The 12,870-nt window shown below is 39.2% G+C and overlaps 1 protein-coding gene across 4 annotated transcripts in view; it reads right to left on the bottom strand.

Annotated features, from left to right (window-relative positions):
* ZMYND11 (zinc finger MYND-type containing 11) overlaps positions 1-12,870 on the bottom strand; it is a 107,576-nt gene that overhangs the window by 26,608 nt on the left and 68,098 nt on the right. Inside the window, exons 4-5 of one of the 4 annotated variants that reach the window (XM_065629015.1) lie at positions 4,503-4,547; positions 1,582-1,743 (exon numbers count right to left, since the gene is read on the bottom strand). The exons of 1 other annotated variant lie outside the window; for it this stretch is intronic. In XM_065629015.1, coding sequence (XP_065485087.1) covers positions 1,582-1,743; positions 4,503-4,547 — 207 coding nt within the window. The remainder of the gene's footprint in view (positions 1-1,581; positions 1,744-4,502; positions 4,548-12,870) is intronic. 2 more of the 4 variants (XM_065629017.1, XM_065629016.1) reach the window with 2 other exon arrangements.

Raw genomic sequence — 12,870 nt, 5'->3', positions numbered from 1 at the left:
GCTGACCACCCTACGTATCTGTGCATATTTCAGGCAATGATTCAGCATTTCCACTCTGACGACATCCCTGTTACAAGATAGATGTTATATGCAACCTCTTATACAACGTAGCTTAAACCATTTACTTTCACTACTCTCACCAGGGGTCATCTAAAATTATCGGTAAACTAGAGTGGAGACTGGAGCCGGTTTATCTAATTTGAACTATTTATAAGAACTAACAATACTCACTACGAGAACCAGCAATTATTAGAGATAATTATACACAAATCTGAAAGCAATTCACCTATACATGGACACTTTTTATTTTTAACAGAGGTAATATTGAGCAGCTAAATTAAATGCTAATAATTCAATATGAAGAAATCCAGTATACATCCTCATTCTTAACTCTTTTTTTCCATGCCACTCCTCCTTTTTCATTCCTTCCCACTCTTTTGAGGCAGGCTCGATTTTCCTGCTATTTCCCTAAACCCTGAGAGCTCCCAATCTGAGGCAACAGGTTTTCCACAGCTGGTTCTAAGGTAACGGCAGTCAGAAAGTGCTGTTTTGAAACAAAACAATCCACGTGTTTTCAAAAACTGCTTCTCCGAACTCCGAAGCACCCGGAGCCTCCCGCTCCCTGCGGCACCGATCACCCATCAGTCTGCTGCCCTGCAGCCACAGCTTGGCTTTCAGCAAGGAGATTCCCTCTCCCTCCTGCAATCCAAGGCAGAGCGCAACGGCCAGTTTTATGCTTTTCTATAGCGTTAATTTTATCTTAAACATTTACATGCATTATTCCCTCCGTTTACGGAAATCTAGGAATGTTCTCCACTGGGGAGGCAATGCAGAGATGACAACGGGAAGATGTATCGGGCTGGTTCAAGGCCAGGTACCGGTAAGCACCCTGACTAGAATGTTTAGTATTCTAATGATGTGTAGACAACACACCTGCTCATTCTTGGAAAGTATACGAGAAATACTCTTCGCTCTCTCCCTACCATACTCATTAAAATAGCAGTTTTAAAGAAAAAGCAATATATTTATGGATGCTATAGGTGAAATCCATATTGGCCTTTTTGCACCAATAGAATACATAGAAATAAATGAGAAGCAGGATTTCACTCTCTATTTTTTGAAACTGCCCTCATCAGTAACATGAATGTGGCTTTATAAAGTAAAATATTATTCCAATAAAATATTAAGAATGCAGTCACCAAAATACCAAAAAATACATTATGATTCATTAAAATGATGTTAAATAAAAACAGTAGCATCTTATACAGCAATTTGTTTACTCATGTTGAAGATTTCCACAATATACTGCATTCACACATGGCATACATACGTACACACATTCCCACACAGTATACTGTGTGTGTTCAAATGCATAAGTTAAACTTGCCGGGCTCTTCAGAAATGACCATCTGCTACATGCACCACATTTTGGTATCTCTGTATAGATGCTCTAGGTATGTACCATCGTTTCAATATTCAGTTCTTTATCCATTAACCTGGCCACACCATCTGGACACCTTAATGAATCTATTAATGAATATCAATCCTCTAATCAGCACATGAAATCTCAGAGGTACTCACCCTGCAAACTGGGCACTGCCAGTGACTACTGCTGTCTCTAAGCCTGAACTCATCAGACAAACACTTGGAATGATACACACGAAAACACAGGTCACATATCAACACCTCTCCAGGCAAATGGCATTCAAAACAATACCAGTCATGATTTTCTGTTTCCCAGTCCTACAAAAAATACAAAATATTTTGGTATGATATTCTGTCAAAATCTGCAGGAACTAAGAACAAAATTGATATGTCTTGAAATCCAGCAGCAATTAGACATTATAAACATTTTAAGAAGTGTATAATGTTTAAAAAACAGGGGAAAACCTACACGTTTAAAGATCTTCATCAGTTTAATACATACTAACTCCAATAGAATATGAATGCCAAGTTTAAGCTTTTTCGAGTGTCCGATTAGCAACAATTTCAAATATGAGCTCTGTCCACAATGGAAAGTGGGTTTGTTTTCTACCTTCGTGTAAAACACTTGTTGACCTCTCTGTATTAGACTACAAACAAAAGTTTGTGCACCTCGACAGACCATACCTATTTCCTTGGACTATTTCCCCTCGTTTTGATTGTTACAGTACGTTTTCAACTGTAATTTTCAGAAGGGTGATCCCTTCCAGTCTTTATTCTCTTAAAACTGAAAACTTTTCAGCATCGAAGTTACAAGAAATAAAAGAAATCATGAACTTATTACTGAAAGAAATATTTCTGCTAAGCAATCTCAATGCAATTCAAAAAATAGCAAATGTTTCACTTGCAGTGCCATGTAGCACTGGGCTTATTCCTGAAATGTTCTAGAGAAGACAAAGGATATGGTTCTGCTGATGCACAGATGTCTTTAATACACTCTTCCTTGAAAATTCAGCCCCAACGGCCAAATTTTGACCTTTGAAATATGCGCACAAGCTTTGCTGAAGTAAATGAGAGCAGCATGCGTATAATTTCGAGGCAGAATTTTGCTCTAGGATCTACAGTACTAAAACCAAGCAGAATTGCCAGTGGCCACCGTTAAATGTTTATGTTTGTTATCTGAAATGCCACACTTTTCCCTACACTTAGATGACAAAATAGTTGTCATATCCTAGGTAAGACTCCCAATGCCTTTTCATGTCAAATGACACTTTTCAATGGGTTCAGATCTCTGAAAAAAATTATTCCTATTCTTCAAAAAATGATCTTGATAAAAATCTGATCAAGCTATTTTTAACATCATATTGTGAAGGTGGACTTAACAATTCCCACCAAGTGCGATCTCCACTTTCCCGTGCCTGGGAACTGCGGTCATTACAGTCCTTGTGTGAGAGGTCTCCTCCTATGGGGCAGCGTCACAAGTGCTGCACAAAGTGGCACTTCAGTCCCTTACGCTGAAGAGCAGCCGCGTTGTGTGTGGACATAATTCATTTGACCAGAGCCCCCACGAATAAAAGAGATTTAGGAACAGCCTCAACCCAGATTGCCTACACTGAAGTTTATATACTGTGGATGCTGGAATGCAGAGCAGTAAGTTTAGGGGGAAAGAAACTCAAATAACCCTTAACCAATGATTTTAGAATTCAGAAATTTGCCCTCCTTTGTTGTTCAGATTAACAGCGTAACTTGACTCTTCTATTGTTTCTCCTCATTTAATTTTACTTGCCAACTCTGTATATCTCAGAATGGCACAATAACAGCACTAAATTTGGCTACATGAACGCATTCTCATTTCACCAAATCTTTCCCCTTCCACAAAGTCCAGTGGCAGTGCACCTTGGGGGCCATTTCTTTATGATATTTTAGAAACAACTAAAGATACTGCATTGTTGATGTACTTTATTTGCCTGTAGATGAAGAAAAACCAGGATAAAGTATTGCTTTGTATTTCTTTCATATTAACTGTAATACTTATCTTCTTTATGAAACTAAACAAATAATCAGATGGCAGTAAAGGGCCAATTAGGCAAGAAAAATAATCAGTTTTGATTAAAGATATAGCCAGATAAAAATCAGCGAAGACCCCAATAGGTCCCAGCTACTGAGGAATTTCACCACTGAATCAGGATTCTTAATTTTTATTCATACTAGTTAATTCCTGATATATCCCAGATATTCCACTGTTAGGAATTATGCCGGCAAAGAGATGTAGAATTTAATAAACATACAGAAATATACTTGCTGGCAAGAAAAATCATACACTTAAGCCAGAAACCATGCCATTAAATAAAATACCAGAAGTTTCCTTCAGTATTCACACTGTAAAGTTTTGAAAACATCATTATTACTAAATATAATCACCGAGGTTTTTCACAGAAAAGATTTTTAGTTTAATGCAGTATATTTAGTGCATAGGTATATATAAAGCATTCATTTATGCAACGTATTTGAAAAGTTAATAAATAAAAAGGTACATAGCCCTTGCGAACAACACTACGCTATTGATCTCAGTAGCAAGGGCAGAGGCATTAATTTTACTCCAATGAAATGTTATTGCTTCTCTTGGTTTACATAAGTTTGAACGGGAGAAGGATGTGTTCCCGACACCTTTTTTTGTTTTCCATGCAGGAGATCAGATTCTTTTAAATAGCTCGAACTCTGACTGTCAGCGCTCGGGGTAGGACAGGTCAAAATTTCTCCGTCAGCTGCAAACACGGTTAAGTCTGCACTTAGGAAATCCACCACCAGGTGTCATCAGCCACCCCGAAAAGGCCCGATGAAAGGACACCCATCCTACCACCGCCTCCAGCTGCACGTACCGTGTGAGCCGCCGCGCAGCCCCCAGCAGAGAGGAAAATCAGCAAACTACATACATACAGAATGCGGACTGAACTCGGAATTGGAAGTGATATGGATGATGCGGGTGGTTAATATAGTAAACTAAGCTATCCTAATGGAAGACAGAAACGTAATAGAAAATATGACAGAATTCAAAACCACATAGTGCAAAAATTGTTCACCTTGTTTTTTGCTGCTGTCTGGGAAAAAGGCTGCATACCGTAGGCCTTTCAAAATAAAAACAAAACAAACTTTGTATCTATATTGTAAGCCATCCGATTATCAGGATATACACAAGGCTAGAAAGAAATCATGCACAGTGACCAGGAAATCAATCTGTTATTTCTAACACCTGGTTGCATATATTTCCTCCTGCATTTCTGGAATGCTACCTAATGCTTTCACCACACTTTGTTTCTTTAAAATATCCCATGTACTGATATCATTAAAAGAACCCAACACCCATCTTCTTCCCCATATAGACACCCACCACCAGGCCAACTTAAAAATGGTCAGAAATATTAATGATTGCTAATTAATGCACTCTCTTTGATACATAAACCTTCTTTGGGCATCTAAAAAAGATCCATGTAACATTATTTACTGCATAGGGAGTGTTGGCCCCACCAAAATCAAAGCAACACCTTCTCTGCTGCATATTATCAAAGATTAAGCTATTGCTTCACCGATAAAACTCACAGTCCTTATTTGCGTATAAAAGCTGATGCGTTTTCCTGGGGCCATGCAGAATGAAGGAAGGATCTCTGGCATGGGATTCCACAGGCCAACATCCTTAATTCCTGAGGCAGGGGAGGCCTCGGGTCACCGTGCTGGCAGACGAAGAGAATCCCAAGGGCTCAGTGGCACCCAGGGACAGGCCACGACCCGCCCAGGGCGCGGGTCCGGCAGCAAAGCCCCCCAGCTCAGGTGTAACAGTGGCCTTGCCCCTTCATTGTGTTCAGCTGCCTGTTGCATGTGTGGGGATCTGCATCAGCAGGGCAGCAAATGTCTGTTGGGGCATTGTATTTAATAGCCAAAGAGCTGTGCTCTGTTAGGCGGAGTTGGACCTTGCAGTGATACAAGTCAGTTGTGGTCACTTTTTCTTTATATTCAAACATTATATCATAAAGGTCACTTTGCATTGACATAAATAGTTGCGACTTCTCAGCAACACAAATGAAACAATGCAACCATTTTGAAAATATGGCTTAATTTACGACCAACATGTAAGCTTACTTTTTTTGTGATTTGTCTTAAGTAGGTTGTCTTAAAGAAAATACATTATTGTAGAAGTGCAGAAAAATAACATAGGATATAAAATGTCAGGCTATCAAGAACATTTGACAATTTAAATACAGATAAACCCAACAGAAAGGAATGAATCATCACGTCGTAGCCTTTACTGTAGAATAAAATATATAGTTGTTGTCAAGGAAAGAATAATTTTAGTGAATAAAGAAAATGTCCATTATAATGCAAATGTACATGGAAAAGAAATGCTTACTCATTAGTAATGGAGATTTACTTAGCTGTAATTGAAATAGGGAATCTGTATGTTGGAGAATGTGACATCCTGCTGTACAATTAGCATACCATTAAGTAGGAGATGTGAAGCATATACTGACAGTAAAATTAGCAATAACTTAGAGGTCACAATTGTAACTATTAGGTCACTTCCATACCTTAGCAAGTCCATAATTATTGTAAAAAGAAAAAAAGAAAAAAAGAAAAAAAGAAGGTGTAAAAACAATTAGTAAATTTTTATTTTCCTATAAATTATATGTAGGCACAGCACATGAAAACAATATAACCTCCTTTCTTAGACTTTATCTAAAAGGACTACTTTGCCCTTTTATAATGCATATTCCATTAACATAGCTCATTTCTTACCTGTTAATCTGTTTTCTCCAAGTCCCTTAATGGTAGCTCAGATACTCGGTATTAAGTCACCCTACTATCAGGTGAAGAGAGGAAAAGGGTGGGGGGGGAAAAAGGCAAAACTCTAATTCATGAAACTCCCCTTTATGGGGATTTGCTGGTTTCACACTGTTGAACTATTTCCCAAACCATCCAAATTATGGATATCCTTTGGACCCAACCAGTAAGCTAAAAAAAAAAAAAGGTCACATAGGTGGGGAAAAACAGTTATAAGACAGTTATCTCTTTGGCGCAGTCATGTTTATTTATGAATAGTATACATACAGTTCTGTTGTCCTAAATTCAATACGATGCAAATGAAGGAAAGCATTTTCCTCGGAGCTCATGGTTCCCAGTATTTCCTGTGTGGCGCTTGTTCCATAGCACTCTTTGGACTTTTATTTTTCCCCCAGGTGTTCTGTTTCAAGTGCTTCTCCAGAGTTTCTTTGCTGCTTACCTACAGGCTGCTGTGGTGTTTCTCTGTATCTCTCATCCACACTCATGCACACAAAGCTCCTTCCAGATCACTGGATTTTCATCTAGACCCACCTGTGCACAAACTCATGGTCAGCCCTGTGTAGTGTCTATGCTTTAACAGTCCCTAGAGCTCCAGCTGCCTAGCGGATAAAGAACTTAAAACATTTAGTCTAACAGAAGAGTATTAGCAGATACACAGTAGATTTCACCCACTTTGTATCGTAACAACGCTTTTGGTCTGTCACAGCGGTGAAATCCAGAATGGCAACAAGGTCCGTGCCAGCAGAAAGAAGTTTTTTATGAAATATAAACTATTTAAAAATAGTAATATTTGCATGCTACATTTATCTCAAGACATTTTCAAATCACCAACCCAAAACTTTAGTGTCATCTTTTCCTGACTATTTCACAACCCTTTAGAAAACTGAAAAAGATCGCAATGAATGAGTTCCTACCATTTCTCAGATTCGCATTTCTTTGATATCTACTGAGATAAGCCATGTCCAATTTGAAGATATAATTTCTGGATTCCAGTATTTTAGGATTCAGGAAGAGCCATAAGGAACACTCCTTTCCCTTCTCCCTACCTCCATCAGCTTTAACATGAAAGTTCTTCCAATTTCCCCACCTTCAGCTAAGAGAGAAACTTTAAAAATCTTTGATTCTGGTATTAAGATTTCTTTGTTGGCTTTCAGTAACTCTTCACTGGAATCCAACAAAGTTGACTACCAGCCCATATCAAGTAGACAGAATACATTGAAAGAAATGCCTCCCACAAGAATTACACGTTACTTTTTTCACGTCTTTCATTTTGCTTTAGGTTTTGCAACCTGCATCCATCATCATCTACTGCTGGGAAGTAACTCCTGTGTTCCGTTCTTAATTTTTCGTATTTCAAACTTTCTGCTGCAAATGAAAAGCCTTTATTATAATAACAAACGGTGGTACTGCATTCTGGGACAGGTGTATCTACCATACCACCACTCTTCTCTGGTATCTGAGTCCCATCCTCAGGAGGTCTCAGAGTTTTGGCAGGAACCTATGCCCCCATTCACATTAAACAAAACAGCATTTATTTATTTCTAAACACTTTCTCTGTTCTTAATCAATCAATTCCTTTCTGTCTATTTCAGGCAGCATCTGTTCCCATCAAAGCTTTCTCGATTAGACATGAGTTTTACTACAGATAGTTGTTAAAACTTCGCAGTGCATTTTGCAGCCTTTATGACTCACAAATATAATGAAGCAGTGTGGGGACACACTACCTATGCACTCCTGTCCTCCAGTACAAAACCTGAAGGAAATGCTTCTTACACGTTTGCTGTAAATAGCTACTCCACATTTACGTTATTTGTCTGTTCACTAATACTTCTCTCAAAGTATAAATATCAGAATCTGTGCCCCACAGAAAACGCAGTCTGAAACAGGCTCAGACAAGAGCAGTGGTGAGAGCCCTTAAGAACTGTGGAAATGCTAAACCGTGCTCGGCTTTGAAATGTGTCCGCTTGCCCATCTATCCACTGCTTTGGCAATACTGTCGAATTTCCAAGGAACTGCTCCGTAATAAGAGGAGTTTTACAAAGTGCAGCTGTTTATCTGTAGAGCTGGACAGATTGAAGCCTTACTCCTTTTTTTTCAGAGGAACAGACTAGCATTGCGCGGCTTTTCCATGCGTGCTGGACTCTTTCTTAAACAGGCTGTATCTCGTTGGGTACAGTGAGAAATCTTCAGCATATCATGGATCTCTGGCAGATGTAGTGGTTTCCACTCAGACACTAGCATGCATCACACACTACCTGGGTCGAACGAAGAGTGTGTCACGGAACACCATTCCTCGTATTTTTTCCACCGCAGTGGGGACACTGGCCTGGTGTGGTTTTTTTGTGTGTGTTTTTGGTGTGTTTTTGGCCTGCTGGGAGGGCAGGCCTCCCCCTGCCCTGCGGCTCAGCCTTCTCACACCACAACAGCTCCGGCTCCTTTTATTCCTGAGCGAGCGGGAATCCTCCTGTCAACTTGCTTTCAGTAACCCACTGAATCAGCTTTTATCTTTTCATCAGAACGATAGGTCAGGCTCCGAACTGAGGAGAGTATGATTAATTCCTTGATGGCTCAGAGGACTCACTCTATCTTTGCAGCAGGTAAATGGTGAGCTAGCTGTTTAATAAAGTATTTTCCTTTTATCATTGCTGTACAGGATCCATACTTGATCAGGATGATTGCTTTGCAATGACAAAGCTTCTTAGATCATCCCATGTTTTACATTTACTGTTAGAGTAATGCATTAGAGTAAATTCAGCACCAAAATAAGCTTATTGTCTCCCCACTAGTTTCCTTGTATATATGTTTTCACTAGACACATCGCCTCCTGTTTTGCATCTATTTTTTTTTTGTACTGCTTTTGCTCATCAAAAGTGCTCAGCAAATAAACAAGCATCCATCTCTCCTTCAAAGCCAAAACCACCACAGCAGCTAGAAAGCCTTTATGAAAATTGTTTCACTTTATCTTCTCCTTCCTCTCCTAGAAAACTACCACAGCAGGTAGCTACAATGATGTGTGCTTTTACAGACAGGATAATCTGTCTATTGCAAATCAGTTGCCTTTATAGATCCTTTCCTTTGATGACCTGTGCTTCATTTTTAAAATGGATTTCCATAAACAGACTCTGTAGGACACTTTGTAGGTATTCATTTTTCATATTTTATCACAAATAAATCCAAAGCAATTATGAGTTCATATGTCTGTACAACTACCTAGGCACCCGGCTTAATTTCAAGTACTTTTATCTATCTGTCTGTCTGTCTGTCTGTCTGTCTATCTATCTACCTACCTACCTATCTATTATGGCCAAAATTTTAATAATCTCAGCAATTAACTGTTTTTCTTTTTTATTTCACTATTTTAAATTTCTCTCATTTTAGAAATCAGTTTTATTCTAAAAAGAACGAACACAAAACCGTCTGTCAGGAGACAGACCAAAATCTCCTTCTCTGTAGTGCATATTAAACACAGACATATTCATAGGCTCGTGATAATCCATTTCCATTTTTATCATTGATAACTGCTTCCTCTTCTGATGCAAGAAGACTCATGTTCTGCAGTGAATTCCACAGCCTCTCAGAACACTTTTGGCTTTCTTTCCTTGAGTTTAACCTGCAAGCCTAAGTTCGTCTAATTAATTTATTGCCAGTTTGTCTTAGAAGTCTTCTGTTTCTGGCAGAAACCACCAAGGTTTTCCCTGGATTTCTGCCAACACAGGTAGATTTTTATTCCCTCTCCTACCTTGTAGTTATGTTATGGACAATTAAGGGTGACAGGCTCCAAAGTAAAGAGCCAGTATCTAGCTCCCAGAGCTAAAGAAGAAGTTTTCTCAAGAAGTGTGGTAGCATGGCAGCAGCCAAAATTGCTAAAACCCCTGTATTGCTCATCTTCTTGAGAACAGGAGGCTGAGGGGAGACCTTATCGCTGTCTACAACTGCCTGAAAGGAGGTTGGAGCATGGAGGGGGTTGGTCTCTTCTCCCAAGAAGCAAGTGATAGGACAAGGGGAAATGGCCTCAAGTTGCACCAGGTAAGGTTCAGATTGGATATTAGGAAAAAATTCTTCCCAGAAATGGTTGTCAGGCATTGGCACAGGCTGCCCAGGGCAGTGGTGGAGTCACTATTCCTGGAGGTGTTTAAAAGGCATTTAGATGAGGTTCTTAGGGGCATGGTTTAGTGCTGGAGTTGGGTTATGGTTGGACTCGATGATCCTGAGGGTCTCTTCCAACTGAAATGATTCCTTGATTCTGAGCCCATGAGCTGTGGTCCTGAAGTAATGTACGAATCTCAGTTTCCCTCCCAAGAAGATCATGTTTGGGTAGCAGTACTTTACACTACTTAAGACAATACAAATATTCTCCTCCAGGATATTAGAAATAGAAAATAGTTTCAAACGAAAATATTTTTTTTCTTTCTTCATGTTCCAAGTGAGTTAAAGGTTAATAGAAATTTTCAACTTATCTCCTCAGAAACTGGAGTCGCTTCCGCTATTAATGTCACCATTTTTTACTTAGGTTGAGCCAAGACGAGGTTTGTAGGCTATTTTCATTAAGGAGATAAATCAGCGATGGAGTGAAGTATTCATTAGGTGCAATGCCTTTTATTTCCACATTACATATGTGAAGATTTTGTCCCGCTAGAAAGAGGATGAATCCAGACCAGAAAGAAACCAGCTCTTTGCTTGTAGTTCCAAGTCTCCTTCCAAGAAGAATTGTGAACAGGTCTCGCTCCTTTTTTTTTTTTTTTTTCATTAAAATATGTTTACATTGTTTTTCTGTCCTTATCTTCTCCATGGAAGTCTGTAGTGTTTTTCTAGGTTGTCATTTCTGCACATTCAGAAACATTTTATCCGAACCAACAGCAGAACCTCCTACACACTTCGCTTAAATCTCCAACTTCTTGTCCATGTCCCTGTGCTGTAGGTGTGGTTGGTGTTGTTTCAGCTGTCAGTGATTTACAGGCACGAGGGCTGCATTTATTGTGAATGAAGCATGAATATTAATAAGCCCATCAGCTTCAATGAAGTTTCATTCAGTGATCAACATGACATAATAATAAAAGATTCAAAACCGTTTCCAGAGATGCTGAGCATTTTGAACCCACAAAGTTAATAAAAACAATACTACTAGGTCTGGGATGGCACAAAAGAGGTAGAAAAAAAAAAGATGCATATTTTCAGAACGAAGTCAAGATGGATTGATCTACGTAATCTAGTCCATTAACATAATTTAAGTCCCACGATGGAAGCTTTATAAAGACTAGTTTACTTCAAACCCATAAGTACATTACCATTCTTCAAAACACCCTTTCAATCGGAAAAAAAACCCCACAACATTTTGTGAAATCTGTGAACAACATCATCAGTATCTCCACTCCAGAACAGTGAGTGAAAGCCTCAAAGAAGAATGCAGCATTATACTGGCTGAATTTTTAAAAGTCAAGTTGGGAAAGCTGGGAGAGACAAGTGCAGACGCTGATGAGGTTGTTTTACCAGTTTAAAAGCATCATCTCTTAGGTATGCAATAAGATGGACTCTACTAGTGTCATCTTCAGTAACATGCAGATCCTCCAAATAGTGTGAGCTGAGAGGAGAGGGAAGAAATACTCCTGAACAGATGGGAAGCAAAAAACAACATTGGAAAAGGAATGCAGAGAATTGTTCATGATTCCCAACCCATCTGGAGACAGGCAGAGACACTGGAAGGGCAGTGAGGCCATTCTCATGAGCCACATGCCAGCAGCCTTAGTGCAAAGGAGGGTCTTGGCTTTAATACAGCAGGAATTTCTTGTCCATGAGGTGAGGGTTCAGAATTCTAATTTGCTTCTCAAGGACAAAATAGTCCATGCTTTGACTTGGCGATTTGAAAATATTTGCTTTTCTGTACTTTCACAGATCCACAGCAGGATATTACACCAGTGGACTCTAATTTTTGGTTCATTAATGAACAGAATTTTACACTAATATCCTTTGTGATAATAATTTGCAAGAAAAAAATAAATCATTCCTTTTAGCACACAGTAGAGTGATATGGTGGCAGCCTCTCAGCAAAACAAGCTCTGAATGATGGGATGTTATAGGATGGAAAGACAGATAGAAAAGAAAGATTCGAAGAGTTCCAGAACCCCATTTCCCTTGAGTGCTCTCGTGTGACCAGACTGTTATGTGGCCTGACCTTCAAAGCCTCCTCAAACTCTCTCTGAGGTGTGGAAGAAAAGGTGGAAGCCGGTCTGAACTTATAATTAGGAATCTACCTGGAACATTCCAGCCTGGAAAGTCTTCAATTTGTTACAATACGTGAGCAAGAGCAACTCTCGTGGTTTGGGCTAGGTTTGGCTTTGGATCTGTGAATTCACACAGGACTTCAGATTCAAGTCAATATGGATGGATAAGACAAATGGAGAATTTTTTAAACACTGAAGGAAATTTTTCTTCATTTGGTTTGACATGTTCTTCCTCTCTGTGCTCTCTAGTTGGAAGAGTTTTCATGATGAAGGCATTGGCTGTCATTATTGCTACTTCATATTATCCTTCTGCTCCTAACTGAAATGAATGGGATGAACATTAAAACCATTCCTCAAACTACTTAGTCTGAAGCCCCCAGATTGCTAGCAATAACTG

This window comes from Caloenas nicobarica, chromosome 2 (genome assembly GCF_036013445.1).
Source record: "Caloenas nicobarica isolate bCalNic1 chromosome 2, bCalNic1.hap1, whole genome shotgun sequence".
Classification (NCBI taxonomy): Eukaryota; Metazoa; Chordata; class Aves; order Columbiformes; family Columbidae; genus Caloenas; species Caloenas nicobarica.
This window is presented reverse-complemented; position numbering and strand designations above follow the sequence as displayed.